Genomic DNA, 15302 nt, shown 5'->3' with positions numbered 1-15302 from the left:
ACACACCCCCATTGTTAAAGTAACACAGGACTGCATACCAAAATGTTAATACTTGCAGAATCTAGGGGGTAGAAATACACGTGTTCACTGCACAATTCTTTCAACTTTTTGTATGCTTGAAATTTTATCATAAGATACTGGAGGGAAATGATCTTACACTAGTTTACACAGAAAGTCTCAACAAAAGCCAAAGAAGTTCTTACCGCACAGACCACTCTTTCTGATCATAATGCAACTAAGCTAAAAGTTAATTTAAAAAGATAACATTAAGAAAAACCTAGGGGCTGGCCCGGTAGCGCAGCGGTTAAGTGTGCACATTCCACTTCAGTGGCCCGGGGTTCGCCAGTTCGGATCCCAGGTGCGGACATGACACCGCTTGGCAAGCCATGCTGTGGTAGGCGTCCCACATATCAAGCAGAGGAAGATGGGCACAGATGTTAGCTCAGGGCCAGTCTTCCTCAGAAAACAACAACAACAAAACAAAAAGAAAAAAAAAAGAAAAAAGAAAAACCTACACATTTTGGAATGTAAAAATATAAATGAATCCACACAAGTTTTAGAAAAAACATCACATCTTAAAACTCAAGAACCAAAATGAAAATAACGGATAGATTTTACTACATTAACAAAAGAAAAACTTCTGTATGATGAAAAGCCGTATAATCATAGCTGAAGGACAAAGACAAAACAGGAAAGAACATACAGGACATATATTACAAACAGGGTTAACGTGACAAAGACCTCAGTATTAAATTAAGAAAACATAAATACATTGGAAAACTGACGAAACTACAGCCAATTTACAAAAGGAACAGAAAATGTCCCATATCTGGAAAGGTGTTTAATATTGAGAGTAATCAAACTAATGTGAATAAAACAAGCTATTCGTGGCCTATCAGGCAACAACAAACAACAAAAAAAATGGCAACAGTGCCTTATAATTGTTATTAACCTGAACGTCTCCCATTAGGTGACTGATCAAATGCGGTATTATATATCAATTTGATGGAATAATATGCTAATGTATATTTATATTTAGTCACATGGAAACATCTCTTCAGCATAAGGTTGAATAAAAAAGCAGGATGCACGCCTAGTGTCGTTACTTGTATATTAAACTACATATTTCATTGGCACACGTGTACTAAAAAGGGGGCTCTAAGAATATTTACAAAGACTGCAGGTGGTTAACACTCGCTGATGCGATTGGAAGATTCCTCCCTATGTGACAGGGAGGTCTCAATTTTCTCAGCTAGAAGGTGTTATTATCCTTCTAAACAAAGACATTAAAAATTATTTTAAAAGGGCTCAAAATTTAGTTAATAGATGAACTCTGATATTCTTTTATATGATTTTTTTCTTAAAAATACTCTTCGAGGGGGCTGGCCCGGTGGCCGAGTGGTTAAGTTCGCGCGCTCCGCTGCAGGCAGCCCAGTGTTTCGTTGGTTCGAATCCTGGGCACGGACATGGCACTGCTCATCAGACCACGCTGAGGCAGCGTCCCACATGCCACAACTAGAAGAACCCACAACGAAGAATATACAACTATGTACCGGGGGGCTTTGGGGAGAAAAAGAAAATAATAAAATCTTTAAAAAAAAAAAAAAAAATACTCTTCGAGGGGCCCGCCCTGTGGCCTAGTGGTTAAGTTTAATGCACTCTGCTTCAGCGGCCCAGGTTTGTGGGTTCAGATCCAGGGTGCAAGCCTAAGCCACTTGTCAGCCATGCTGTGGCGGCATCCCATATATAAAGTAGAGGAAGACTGGCACAAATGTTAGCTCAGGGCTAATCTTCCTCAAGCAAAAAAAAGAGGAAGATTAGCAACAGATGTTAGCTCAGGGCTAATCTTCCTCACCAAAAAAATAAATAAAAATACTCTGAAAAAACTCTACACAATTTGGTTTTTATTATGACTGACAATCATTCTCTCCTCTGGATAATGATTACAATGATAATTATGGGCAACATTTATTCAGTGTTGGACAGTAATATTAAGCTCTTGACATGGATTATCTCCCTTAACTCCCCACATCAACCCAATACGCACATAGGCACCACCCCCACTTTACAGATTTAGAAACAGACATCGAGAACTTTGCTAAGCCAAGGTCAATAAGCAGAAGAGCTAGTCAAGGGTGTAACTGGGACTAGAACCCAGATGCTCTGCTGTAGAGCCCGCTCTATGAGTCCACCTCTCACCTCACACAAATGTGCGAGTTCACACAATTTATACAATGACAAAGAACCACTACAGTGAGGCAAAGGCATAGGAATTGAGAAAGAAGGTGCAGCAAAATGAGCAGCGGAGTATCAGGGAAATGCAAGTCTCAAATTCCCCCTTCTCTTCCTCAACTATCATGTTTACTTAATTTAAATATCATAAATATATAAGAACTAAAACAAAACAGCCACTTCAAAACAACAGAGGATTCAACTTTTCATTCATACCCTCTAGGAAGATGTGTTTAACTGACAAAATCACGCTGTACCTATTTCTCCTATTTGCAGGTAATAACCACCGCAAGCCCTTACTGATGTATGGTTAATTCCCACATGCTCCATTTCACTGACCCCCACGGAAACTCTGAGGTTTTGGAGGCACTGATTAATACCCCAATTTGTCCTCCCCCATATGTCTATTCTCCTGTTGCCTCCATTTCTGTAATTTCTAAAAATAAGCCAAATTTACACCAACTTTAATGCAATTTTTGACTCTCATTTCAAAAACATCCTCCTCTCTCCAAACACACCATCCACCACCCCACCTTGATGGATACCTGCCTGTTCTTGCTGCATTGTCAATGGAGATTTCATTCCGACACCCATTTTCCTGTAACCCTGTCCCCTTTTAGAGTACATCTGGCTCACTTCATTTCTGTGACACCCCTGGCTCTCACACAGACACTGTCTTTCACATTCCTCCCTTGGCCTCTCACAGACACAGGGCAGAATACAATTCACATCATTCTTCCTCCCCAGTCCCTGCAACAAGACAGGCTTCCACAGCGACCCTGAGGATGAGCACAGGTGTTCCTGGCACCCTGTCACTCTGACTCTGCGAGGTGATTCATAATCCAGGTCACTGACCTAGCACTCCTCTTCTGACTTCACAGAACTACTCACCACCGACTGGACCTTTTTAGATCGTCATCTCTAACTATCTGCTGGCTTTTTGCCTCCTCAGTTCTCTTATCATTTTTTTCAATTGAGATAAACTTTTTATTTTACAATAGTCTTAGACTTTACAGAAAAAGTGCAAAGATAGTACAGAGAGATCCTCGAATACTCCCCACCCAGGTTTCCCTATTGTTAATATCTTGCATTACTATGGTATATCTGTCACAACTAGTAAATCAATATTAGGATATTATTACTAATATACTCTATACTTTATTCACATTTTATTAATTTTTCCCTATCATCATTTTTCTGTTTCAGGATCCAATTTAATCATCACATCTCCTTAGGCTCCTCTTGGCTGTGTCAGTTTCTCTGACTTTCCTTGTTTTTGATGATGTTGACAGTTTTCAAGAGTACTAGTCTGGTCCAATTTTGTAAAATGTCTCTCAACTGGAAATTATCTGCTTTTCTCATGATTAGATGGGAGTTATGGGTTTCTGGGAAGAAGTGAATAGAGGTGAAGCATCATTCTCAACAGATCACATCAAGGGTACATTCCATCGTGCCTTATCACTGTTGATGCCGACCTGGCTCAGCAGGGTAAGGTGGTCTCTGTCAGATTTCTCCAATGTCAAGGTACTTTCTCCCCACACCCACTTTCCATTCTTTAGAAACAAGTCACCAAGTACGGCCCATACTTTAAGGGTGGGATTTTATGCCCTGCCTCCTTCGGGGTCATAACTACATAAATTGTTTGGAGTTATTCTGTATGGGAATTTGTCACTTCTGCTTATTTATATTAGTATGGACTCACGGATATTTACTCCACACTCTGGGCTATAATCTAAGACTGTGTTATTCATTGTTGCTCGCATTGTCCCAGATTAGTCACTGGGAGCTCCTTCAGTTGGCTCTTGCGATGCTTTGACAGAGCCTCACTGTTTGGTTTTTTGAGCACTTCCTCTTTTCTGGCACTACAAGATGCTCTAGCCTCATCTAATATTCTCCCTCCCCTCCCTCAAATCAGGCCTTTTCCCAAGGAGCCCTGGTTCCTTTAATTTAAGAATGATATTAGAAACCAAGATCTAAGCATTTGTTACTATCAGAGATTTTTAAGGCTGTTGGTATTAGCGATTTACAACATATGAAATAAACCAACATTTCTCCTTCCTTTTTCATTTAAAAGACACAAATGTTCCCTCAGAACTGAAAATCAACAGCCCCAAACAACTTATCCTCTTCCCCTTCAAGCATGCAACTGCTTGTGTGACTGACATCCCCACTGGCCCAGGACGGAAAACCAAGAGTCCTTGGATTCCTCCTCCCTTGCCTTCTTCACCCAAATTTCACCAGCCAGCTGGCCATGGAGACTCTGACTCAGGTAATCTCCATCCCACGGCCACTGCTATGGTGCCTACGACAGAGCCACATTCTTTCTTAAATGAAAAGGAGAGATGCAATGATTTCTTGGTTCCCTGCTTCCATTTTTAGCCTTCTTTAATAAAATTCCAATCTCAAGAACATGGAATTCTCAAACAAATCTCCTCATACCACTGTCCTGCTTAAAATAGTTCCATGAGTCAGCAGTGCTCAAGGACCAAGTCCTGGAGACCATATGAGATGGTAGGAGACTGTTCAGGATGCGGCCCCTGAACACACACACTCCTCTCGTCCCCTACGGGCAAGTTGTTCTATCCACAACAAACTTTTGGTCTTCCAGCCGTTATCTGATCATTTCAGGTGCCGTCGCAAATACGGATCTCTGTTCCCCTGTCGGCTCGGCACATGCTCAGTAACCTCCATCTGCCCACGCTCCTCTGAGACTCAGAGGTGGACAACACCTCCCCATGAAACCATGGCGGACATCAGGTACACACCCTCTAGAAACTTCTACTTTAGTCCATAGTACATTATTTTATAATTTTGCTTAATTTTACTTCTGAGAGTCTCCCTTCTAGCTGTTAGGTTCCTGATGAAAATTTTGTATTATTAATTTCTGAATCTCCAACTTTAGCTGCCAAGGGCTCAGCAGATGCTCAATAATGTTTGTTAAATGAACTAATGACTAAAGAAATAAATGGAAAAGGAAAAGAGAATCAACCAAATAAGCAAACAGGGAAAACTACTCTTGTTTTTCCTGAACCTGCTTTTGAACTGAGGTCAGATCTAGTATTCATCTAAGACAAGACCCTCAAGGGTTCCTTCAATTCTGGTCATCTACATTTTAAGCACTAAGAAGAGTCTTTCACGCTGAAGAATGTGTCAATTTTAAACAAAAATCTAAACCACAGTGAATGTTAGTTTTGTTTTGCTTCTTTTTTTTAATTAATGCTTTCATTACTTCCATGCCATCAAGTGAAGGGCAGGGAAATTCTACTTAAAGTAACTCTACCTAGTAACATTTCCTAGTTGATCTCTAAAATTTTTCGTTCAACTCCAACCAATTCCTTTTTGTCCTTATCTAACCCGTTACGAGACACAGTAAACACGATAGGTATGTTCATAAACAGACAATCATAAGCATTTGGGGAGTGTCCATCATGTGCTGGGCACCGTCAAGAGTCTGTGCTATCCCAGCATATCGCCCTCGGAAGTCAAGTGACGGATCAGCCTTCCGCATACTGACAGGACAGACTGCCTAGGTCGCACTCATTCACTCGTCACAACTTGGCACAAAGGAGGCTCATGTAATTACAAAAAGTAACCGTCATAGCTACTACCACCAGTTATTATTTCAAATAGCTGTACCTGCTTTATAACAAATTTCCAAAAATATTTATTTCTAGTTTTATTTTTAAATGACCATAACTCCTCTGCAAAATCTTGTTTTCAAAATGGTGGGATATTAAACTTTCACAGTGTGGTAGTAGTTGGGCTGACCTAGAAAGTCCAAATAAAACCCAAGGCCACATGGAGTCTCTACTACAGGAGAGCAGCTATGGATAATCTTTCACTTTACTATACCAACGTATTCCAACAAGCACAAGGACTTCAGGAACAATATGGTCAGAAAAGAAAGTGCTGGCAAACAGTTGCACCACTGCTAATAAAAATAAAACTGGCTTTTACTAGGATATAACAAATATCGACTCTCTTTTGCTAAATCAGTTACCGAAAGATGAAGAGCAGAACTTCTAGCCTCCCAAGACATAAGCTCTAGCTTGGCTTATCTACATTTAAAACAACCTAATATGACAGTCTAATAGACAAATTAATTTCATTATTGGAAAAGTTTTCAGTTATTCTAAATTTTCTGATACATGAGCAACAAATAACTCCCACATCCCCACTTTTTTTCACTAAGAAAAAAATTCCATAGTAAGATCATAAAGAGAATATAACTAATAATTTCTAGGCAATTTATAGGCAACTCTATAGTTCAGCATAAATTAGAAGTGAAACTTTCATCCCAATGATTAAATCTACATAGATAAAAAAGTTTATTTTGTATGTATTAACATACCACAGACATTATGAGCCTTAAGACATTTATCAACAAATTTAAATTTTGCTTATACAACTAATGTCATCAAGAAATCTTTTCTTAATAAGACTCCCCCTCTTCCAGATATAAAAGTTTTAGAAATGGCAGTGTTTCAGATTTACTATTTAATTTAAGTAAAGATAAACTGATAAACACTACAGCTGGCAGAACATTCGGCTCTGAATACTTGCAGGTGCAGCTTAGGGCGCGTCATACTCACTCTAACACTTCATAGTTAGACTTCTTCTCCAGTGCATTGCCCCGCATCTCCCAGTACGATCGCCTAAAACCAGGGAAGACACAAATTTACATCTACGCATAAGGAAGGCCTATGCTGTTAAATGATAAAAACTGCAAGGGGGGGCGACTTAACTACTTTGTGGCTCAGCCACAAACATTCAGATAAATTATGAAAACAGAAAGAATGTGATTCACAGCATTATTCCTACATCTCAATGAAACATAAGTCAGTTAACACAGATCTTGTTTCTATTTAACACTCTCATTTTCCCTTTTAACCTGAAGCAGGTCTGGCTTTTTGTAAAGGTAAGAAACAAGATTCCAGTTCTAAAAGAGAAGAGCTACATTTGCTGTGTCGTACTGCATCTTTTCTCAAGAGACAGCACAGACGAGCAGAACAGCTATAGGGACATGGGACCGCTGCTGTGGCCAGGTGTGGCCCACACCTCCTCCTGTGGAGGCGCACCTGTGTCGGATAGGTAACAGGAATCACAGCAGGCCCGGCCCCATGACGGAGCTGCCAGGCTGCTGGGGAACAGGTGCTGCCTACCATTCTGAACGTTTACAGCCTGCATTTTACCTTTTTACTCCAAATTACATGTTCAGGCAGTTTCAGGTCTTAGTGGAACCAAGTCCTTTCTCTACAAAACCTGCCACGAGTGGGTGGGATTCTCTCTGCATGTACACAGCATCTCACAAAAGAACAAGGTCTGGATTCAGCTGCTCTGGGATACACGGATATTACAAATCATCTGATGTAATTTTATAGGAGAATGCACAGTCAACAAGACTTTGTTTCAAATCTGTCTGGAATAATATGAATACTAGTTTTGCTTTTTAAATTTGTTTGACGTTTTTCTTTGGCCTACTTAAAATGGAATGTACTAGATTTAGATGAAAAGTAAAAAAGAGCCCAAAAGAGTCACTTAATTTGTTCGCTTGCTTTCTATTCATGTGTCGGGGGCTTTGAAGGGGTCCTTAATTTGTCAGGCTTTTCCTTCAGAGTCCAAGACTTGAATCAGTGACACTGAACAAAGGTGAAGAGGAGAGGGATAAACATAACGTGGGAGAGTCTAGACTGGGAAGGAGGAAAAAGTCATTTAGAACCAGGAGCGGAACCACTGCCATTCACATCGGAGCTCACGCTTCCCGACTGCTTTTCCAGGTAATACATTACAGTACTGTTTGTAATAGGAATAGAATGTCCAAGGATGCTTTCCAAGCTAGAACTGTGAAGAGGGCCAAGAGAGGTGGTAGGAACATGAAGAGACCAGTGAGAGGGACAGACTTAAGAGTGAAAACCAGTGTTAATGAAGAGTTGAGTTATACTTAATAATCTTTGGGTCCTTGTAGGAACTGTTACTTAATAGCTTTATGCAACATAAAAAATAGTATCTCCAGGGAAAATTATTGGTAACTGTTTTAAGTATACATAATCAAATTTTAGCTAGTTTAACCAACTCATCTTAAACTAGCAACCCAATGTAATTTTAATTAAAATTATCCCTGACAAAGGTAAAATATTCTTTTATTCAAAATTTAAAATATATTTAAAATAATATATGACAAACAGTGACAAACGTTATCAGAAGTAAGAAACATATTCTCAGATTTCCATTCCTTTAAATCTGTTTTGTCCAACATAGTGGCCACTAGTCTCATGTGCCTATTTATGTTTAAATTTAAATTAATGTGCACTAGGCACATTTAAGTACTTAGTATCCACCTCTGGCTAGTGACTAGCATGTGAGATCACACAAATACAGAATATTTCCATCATTACAGAAGTTTCTACTGGAGAGTGCTGTCTTATATTTTCTTACATACTTACACTCTTATAAATCATTCCATTTTAAATATAATGAAATATCATTTTAAAAGACTCTTAAGATTTCCAAAATTAGCAATGTCAACCTAGTTCAGAATCTTCTCAAATTTTTACTCAAATTTTATTGATAATCTTTGTAAGGAAAATGAAAATATTTGGATAATTTCCAAAAATAATGAAAACATCGATGAATAAAGACGTCAATGTATAGTTAGCACCTTACCGTATTTCTAGACAACCCAACTTCAAAGCAATGTCCTGGTCCACTTGATCAGCTATCTCTAACATATAATCACTCTTCACCTACAATAAAAAGGAATGGGAAAAACAAAGCTGCTTTAAAGGAACACAGGTTAGACTTATTCACTCGCTAACTGTTTACTGGGTGCCTTCTGCACACTTTGACACACTGTCAGTAGTTATGCTAGATGCTGGATATAAAAATGAGTAATGCTAAAAATTATTTAAAGAAATAAAATGGTTCCCTACTAAGAAGAGCTGATACAATCTATGAGCATTTCCATGGGACTTTAAGAAACAGCTACCACTGAATCACAAGACTGTCAAGCTGCTCTATACCCCTCCCACACTGTCACAAGTGAAAACAAGGAGAGAGGGCTCCATTCCATGTAAATTTGTAATGCACATATTTTTTGAACTCAAATTTCAGTCCCAGTAGCATTTTTTGGACCTCAAGGCAATGGCAAAGAAAATTTACATATTCCAAAATCCATTTAACTCTGCAACTGAAGTGCTTCCACCCATCTACTGTAAGTGATTAATCTGCAAGTTCATAAAATACTTAAAGTCTAATCTAAAGAGAAGAATTATTCTATAGAATAGAATTCCATAAATGTCTTCTAAGCAATGATTATGCTCAACTAAACTAACTCACGGGCTGGTATCCGTATCTGAGAGCACCTATTCAGTGTGAAGACACTTTCGAAGATGAAATACATAACATCTCCTTATAGATCAGCACTGCCAGATCAACATCTGCAGCTGGTTTTGATGACAGGAGCACTCATTTTGAACCTCAATTAACTGAAATGTTACCTCTCCCCCAAAAAGGAACTCCATTCTTCTCATTAGTAGACCTTATCACAAAAACCTGCAGTTAACTAATATATACAAAACTTTGTGGACATTAGTCTTGTCTCTTGTTATGTAAGTGTTTCATAATACTCTTGATTTTGCCTCTTGTCCTCAACCCTAAAATACTTACTCTCTGGCCCTTAACAGAAAAAGTGTGTTGACCTCTGCCCTGGAAAAAATTCCAAAGATCCTGATCTTCAACTATTACCTCCTAGCCTGTCAGTTCACTTGCTCAAGAAATTGGTTGTTGTTGTTACTGCCATCGAGTAGATCCTGACTCCTAGCAGCCGTGGACAGCAGAGCTGAGCCCTGCCTGGTCTTTTTGGCCACCCTCTCCCCTTCTGGTGCCGTTATCAGACAATGCTCTGCTGCTATTCATAAGGTTGACATGGCCAAGCTTTTGGGAAACAGGTAGCCACATCCTTCCTAGTCTGTCTAGTCTGGAAGCTCCACTGAAACCTGTCCACCATGAGTGACCCTGCTGGGATCTCAAATACTGTTGGCATAGCTTTCAGCATCACAGTGACAAGCAGCCACCACAGTATGACATTCAACATACGGGTGGTGTGGTTCCCTGACTAGGAAACAAACTCAGGCTCTGGGAGTAAGAGCGCCAACTCTTAACCACTTGACCACCAGAGCCGCTCAAAAGGTTTCTACTCCCCAGTTAATTACTCTGCCTACCTTAGGTTGGATAGTTCACCATTCAGACCTTCCCCTGCAAAGACTCCCAACTCCCCAATCTCCCATTATCCCTTTACTTTAATTGCCGGACAAAACCAACATATACTGAAACAAACCACACACCTCCTTCTCCACGGTTACTGCCAGGCAACTGGAGAAACTATAGTATAAGCTTCACTTTAAATTCACGATGACAGACTTTGAAGAGTCAGTTGAAACTGTCTGGAAATTCAACAATGCTTGCCTAGGAAGTTTGTGAACACAGTGATTCATACTTTCTCCAGTCAACCTGCCACATCTCTCTTTACAGAGAAAATAAAAGTCTTCAGATGTGAATATGCTCTTTAATGTACCAAAAATCTATAACCCAAAGAGCCGGCCTGGTGGCGTAGAGGTTGGGTTTGCACGCTTCCCTTTGGCAGCCTGGGGTTCACCAGTTCGGATCCCAGGCATGGACCTACACACTGCTTATCAAGCCACACTGTGGTAGGTGCTCCACATATAAAGCAGAGGAAGATGGGCACGGATGTTAGCTCAGGGATAATCTTCCTCAAAAAAAAAAAAAATCTATAATCTGAGGTGCACGTGTACTCATCTACTCATTCCTTCTCTTACGGTAGGAGCAATGACCACCCACCTGGCAGTGGACAACCATCGCCTATTTTTGATCTAAACACCATTCCCTCTCAAACCCTTTGCTTTATTTTCTGCGCTGAATTACTCAATCCACTAAATTAAGTACAAAGATTTAATTCTAGAATCATTTTGTTTACACTTTAACTGGCTCTTTCTCCTATATAGCAAAAAATAAATCCAAATTTAAAAACTAAGTTTTTACATCATAAGTAGATTTATTATTGAACACAAAAATAAAGGCACACAAGATAAATCAAGACATATTTATATGAGTTAAAGAAATACCACAGTCGTTCCGACTGAAACATTCGGTGGATCTTAGTTTATGATTTAGTGCAGACTTCAAAGAAACCACAGCAGAACACCAATTATATGTTGAGGAAAATGCATCATTACAAAATTGTTTTAAAGATAATTTTTAAACACTATTCACAGGTGGGAAAATGTAATCACATGCTTTATTTCATTCATCAAATCCAAATTCATATTAGTTGCAAAGATGAAAAAAGGAGAAATTAAGAATCTTTATCCCCTTATTTAATCCCCTTATTTACGAACATGACTTAAAAGTTCTGAGAGTTATTTTTGCTACAGCAACAATGTACTACTCTTGACTCTCAGAGCTGTTATGACCATGGTCTGAAATCCATTCATGGTCTGAAGCGGTGGATGTACACTGAAGTGCACTGATCCAAGATGGAACAAGCCACCACAACTCCCCTCATCCTCACCGCAAGCCCTGGGGCAGCTTCCCTCTGTGGGAGGACAAAGACAAACCCCACTGGAGTTGCCTGATGGTCCAGCACCTCTCCCTGTCATCCAGGCTCAAGACACAGTGTTCTGTGAAACCACTCTGCACGTTCACATCCTGATGCTGTGCTCAGGCATTTTTCTGCAAGACTCAAGTTTCTTTATACTCAGTGTTCATTTCTTTCATAAAACATTTCTTGACTACCTTTCATGTCCTACCAACTCCTAGCAGGATTTATTGCTTTCATTTGTGAAATAAATGCAATTTATTGAGCACTGAAGTGTGTGTATGTATATATAATTGCCTGAAGTAAATATATGCAGCACCATGTCAGGCAGATTTATGGCAATATCTCATTTAATCCTCACAGCATCACTGTGATTGGACACCACCATTATGCTCAAATTACAGCCTTAGAAAAAGCCTAAAAAGAATGAAGATGATAGCAAAGGAATTCCCTATGATTTAAGGACTCTCTACCATGGGCAGGTACTACGCTAAGTGTTTTAAAGACATTACTTATAAACTTTACAGTAACTCTTCAAGGTAGGTTTTAGTTGTCCTATTGTATACATAAAGATCAGAAAGGTTCATTTGCCCAAGATCACACAGCAAGTGTTAAAGTTAGGACTCAAAAACCAGATCTGTCTGGTGATCCCTACAACTCAGCTTTCCGTGTGTACTTATATCTTCTTGTGAACTCTTTCACAGTTTAGACATTCGCTACTACAAGGAAGATTAATGAAGATTGGGAACCACAACTCATTACCCTGGGATCCCCCAGGTCTAACAGAATGGCTGCACACGCACCTCCCGCCTCGTTTACCATTGTCATCGTGTTCTAGTCTCTCTTTACATCATGGATTACTACTGTTTATTAACTCCAGGTCTAGTAAATTTGCAAGAGTATTTCAAGAAAAGACCTCTGAAAACTGTTTTTGTTTTTTAAAATTAATTTGTTTCCATGCTGATATCACTTTCCTACTTAAAAAATAGGATATATTTGCATTTCCCTCTGTGGGCAAGTACTGTATTTATATTCATGAGTTTTTTCATCTCACTCTGCAATAGAACTAAGCACGGGTTTTAATATAAAAACTGCTCACATCTCTAACAGAAAGTATTAATCCTAAATTATTCCCTAATTTATTCTATATGCCAACTCATTGCTTTAGAATATGCTTTGTTTTGGTCTTTTCTGAATATTATGTCAGCTACATAGATTTCTCAACTAAACCCAAAAGTCCTCGGTAGTGTGTGTAAGGCAGATGGGCTAAGGGCAGACAAATATGAAACTGACTGAATATATATATCCTGAGTGAGCCAAGGCAGTAATTTAACTCTCAGAGCCTCGCCGGCTCAACTGTCAAACTCCTCCCTGAGTTTCGTCAGATCAGAGTGGAATATCCGTATATGAAGGAACTCAACGGCAGCTCTCAATTAAAACAACTTAATTTTTCTCTTGTATACTTAAGCTATAAAAACATATAAAGTATTATACTATTTTAATGAGTCATATACTTTTTCCACAATTCAATGTCATTTAACATAGCATTGAATAGTTATTCATTCATTGATTCATTCAACAAATATTTACTGAATGTCTACCATGTGCCAGCATAGAGCAGTGAATAAAACATACACATGGAACTTAGAGACGTAACAGTGGGTGAACTTTCACTTGAAAAGGATTGCTCAGAATTTTACATTGAGAATAGACCACAGAAGAAGACTAGAGCTAGAAAACCTGTACAACAAGTGTTTCTACTGTTTCTTTTTTTTTGTCCATTTATAAGAGAAAGGTAACCACAAATCATACTAGATGTGATGCAGAATCCTATCAATTTCTTAAAAGAAGAGTTGATGTTGAGTGTTCACACACACACCACCAAACTGATTTCTCAAATTCCAAAGCATTTCTTGGATTTTTTTCTTGACTTCTAACAAATCTCATCCAAAATTCTGAATATCAGAGCATTAGCATTAAAACTCAGTGCTCACTACTAAGCCATTCAACAGCATAAATGAAGCACCGAAAGCCTACGTCTTACTGTGTTGGGGATACAATGGTGAAGAAGATAGACTTTATGTTTCTTCTCACTGAATGCACACTCTATTGGTGGGGACAACAGATGACAACAGTCACAATGTGGAGAGAACAGCTCAATGGCTGCCAGGGGTTTGGGACGGGGAGGGTGTGACGATAAAGGAACAGGGAGTTTCTTTGTGTTGACCGGACAGTTCTGTGACTTGGTAATGGTGGTATTTACACGCATCTACACCCGTGATAAAGTTGCATGGAGCTACATACACACACATAAGTCGTGTAAAAACTGGTGAAATCTGACTATGGCTGCAGTCTGCTTAATAGTACTGAGCCAGTGTCAGTTGCCCTGTTTTTATTATAATGTACTCTATCATGACTGTGATGGAAATTGCTTAACTATACACATTTGTCAGAACTCACTGAACTGTACATTAAAATTGGTGACTTTATTGTATGTAATATTATACTTTAATAAAACTAATTTTAAAATATTTGAAAAATGTACATGTTATATGGGAAATGTACAGGTGCTATGGAAGGCTTTACACAGAAAACGTCACTTAAAATTAAGAGATGACAACTGAGTAGAAATTATTTCAGTCCAGGAAAGGAAAGGGGAGTTACGTAGGAAAATGTTAACTCAGCAGGCCTGGGTTGCTCAAACTGCACATTCCCAAAAAAGGCCTGTGTTCATGACTGGCCTTCAGCCTCCTGAAACTGAACTCCTGCAAAGCTCTTTCTGATGAGAGTGCTTTTGCACACTTGCAGCCTTGGCCCACATCGTATTAGTGCGACCCGGTAGTTTACGTGAACAATGTGATCGTGATGAACATCTGCTTTCTCTCTGGGGCCTGGAGCTTGAATACGTGAGGTCACACAGGTGTTGTATGCCTATGAGACTGACCCCCCAAAAGCCTTAAACACCCAAACCTCAAGTGGGAGCACTAGGCTGGTGACCCATTGGTGACGCTGTCACACATCACTGCTGGAGGAATTAAGCATGTCCCTTGTGACTCCCCTGGAAGGGGACACCTAGAAGCTTCCACCTAGTTTCCTCTGGACGTCGACCCATGTACCTTTTCCCTTTCCTGATTTTCCTTTGTATCCTTTTGCCATAACAAACTATAACTACAAATATAACAACCTCTGAGTCCTGTAAACCCGTCTAATGAATGACTGAGCTTGAGGGTGGTTTTGGGGACCCCTAAGACAGGAGTATTCCTACCAAAGTAAGAGTCTCCTGAGATGGATTCAAGGCAAATTTAAAATATCAACAGGGAACAGTAAACCGTTAGAAAATGACCATTTCTGCCTTCCCATTTCTAAGGCAGAAGGATGATCAAGAAATATGGGTTGAATAGTAGAAATACAACAGTTTATCTAAGTCTTCAATAACATGAGCACTTCTTGAATCATC

General features: G+C 39.3%; 1 protein-coding gene across 7 annotated transcripts in view; it reads right to left on the bottom strand.

Annotated features, from left to right (window-relative positions):
- PTK2 (protein tyrosine kinase 2) overlaps positions 1–15302 on the bottom strand; it is a 235663-nt gene that overhangs the window by 139111 nt on the left and 81250 nt on the right. For all 7 annotated transcript variants that reach the window (XM_046642323.1, XM_046642322.1, XM_046642318.1 and 4 more), the window contains 2 exons: positions 8896–8975; positions 6825–6887 (listed from right to left, as the gene is read on the bottom strand). In XM_046642323.1, the coding sequence (XP_046498279.1) occupies positions 6825–6887; positions 8896–8975 (143 nt within the window). The remainder of the gene's footprint in view (positions 1–6824; positions 6888–8895; positions 8976–15302) is intronic.

Source organism: Equus quagga, chromosome 16 (genome assembly GCF_021613505.1).
Source record: "Equus quagga isolate Etosha38 chromosome 16, UCLA_HA_Equagga_1.0, whole genome shotgun sequence".
In the NCBI taxonomy this organism is placed as follows: Eukaryota; Metazoa; Chordata; class Mammalia; order Perissodactyla; family Equidae; genus Equus; species Equus quagga.
The sequence above is the reverse complement of the archived record's forward strand: the minus strand, read 5'-3'. Positions and strand labels throughout refer to the sequence as shown.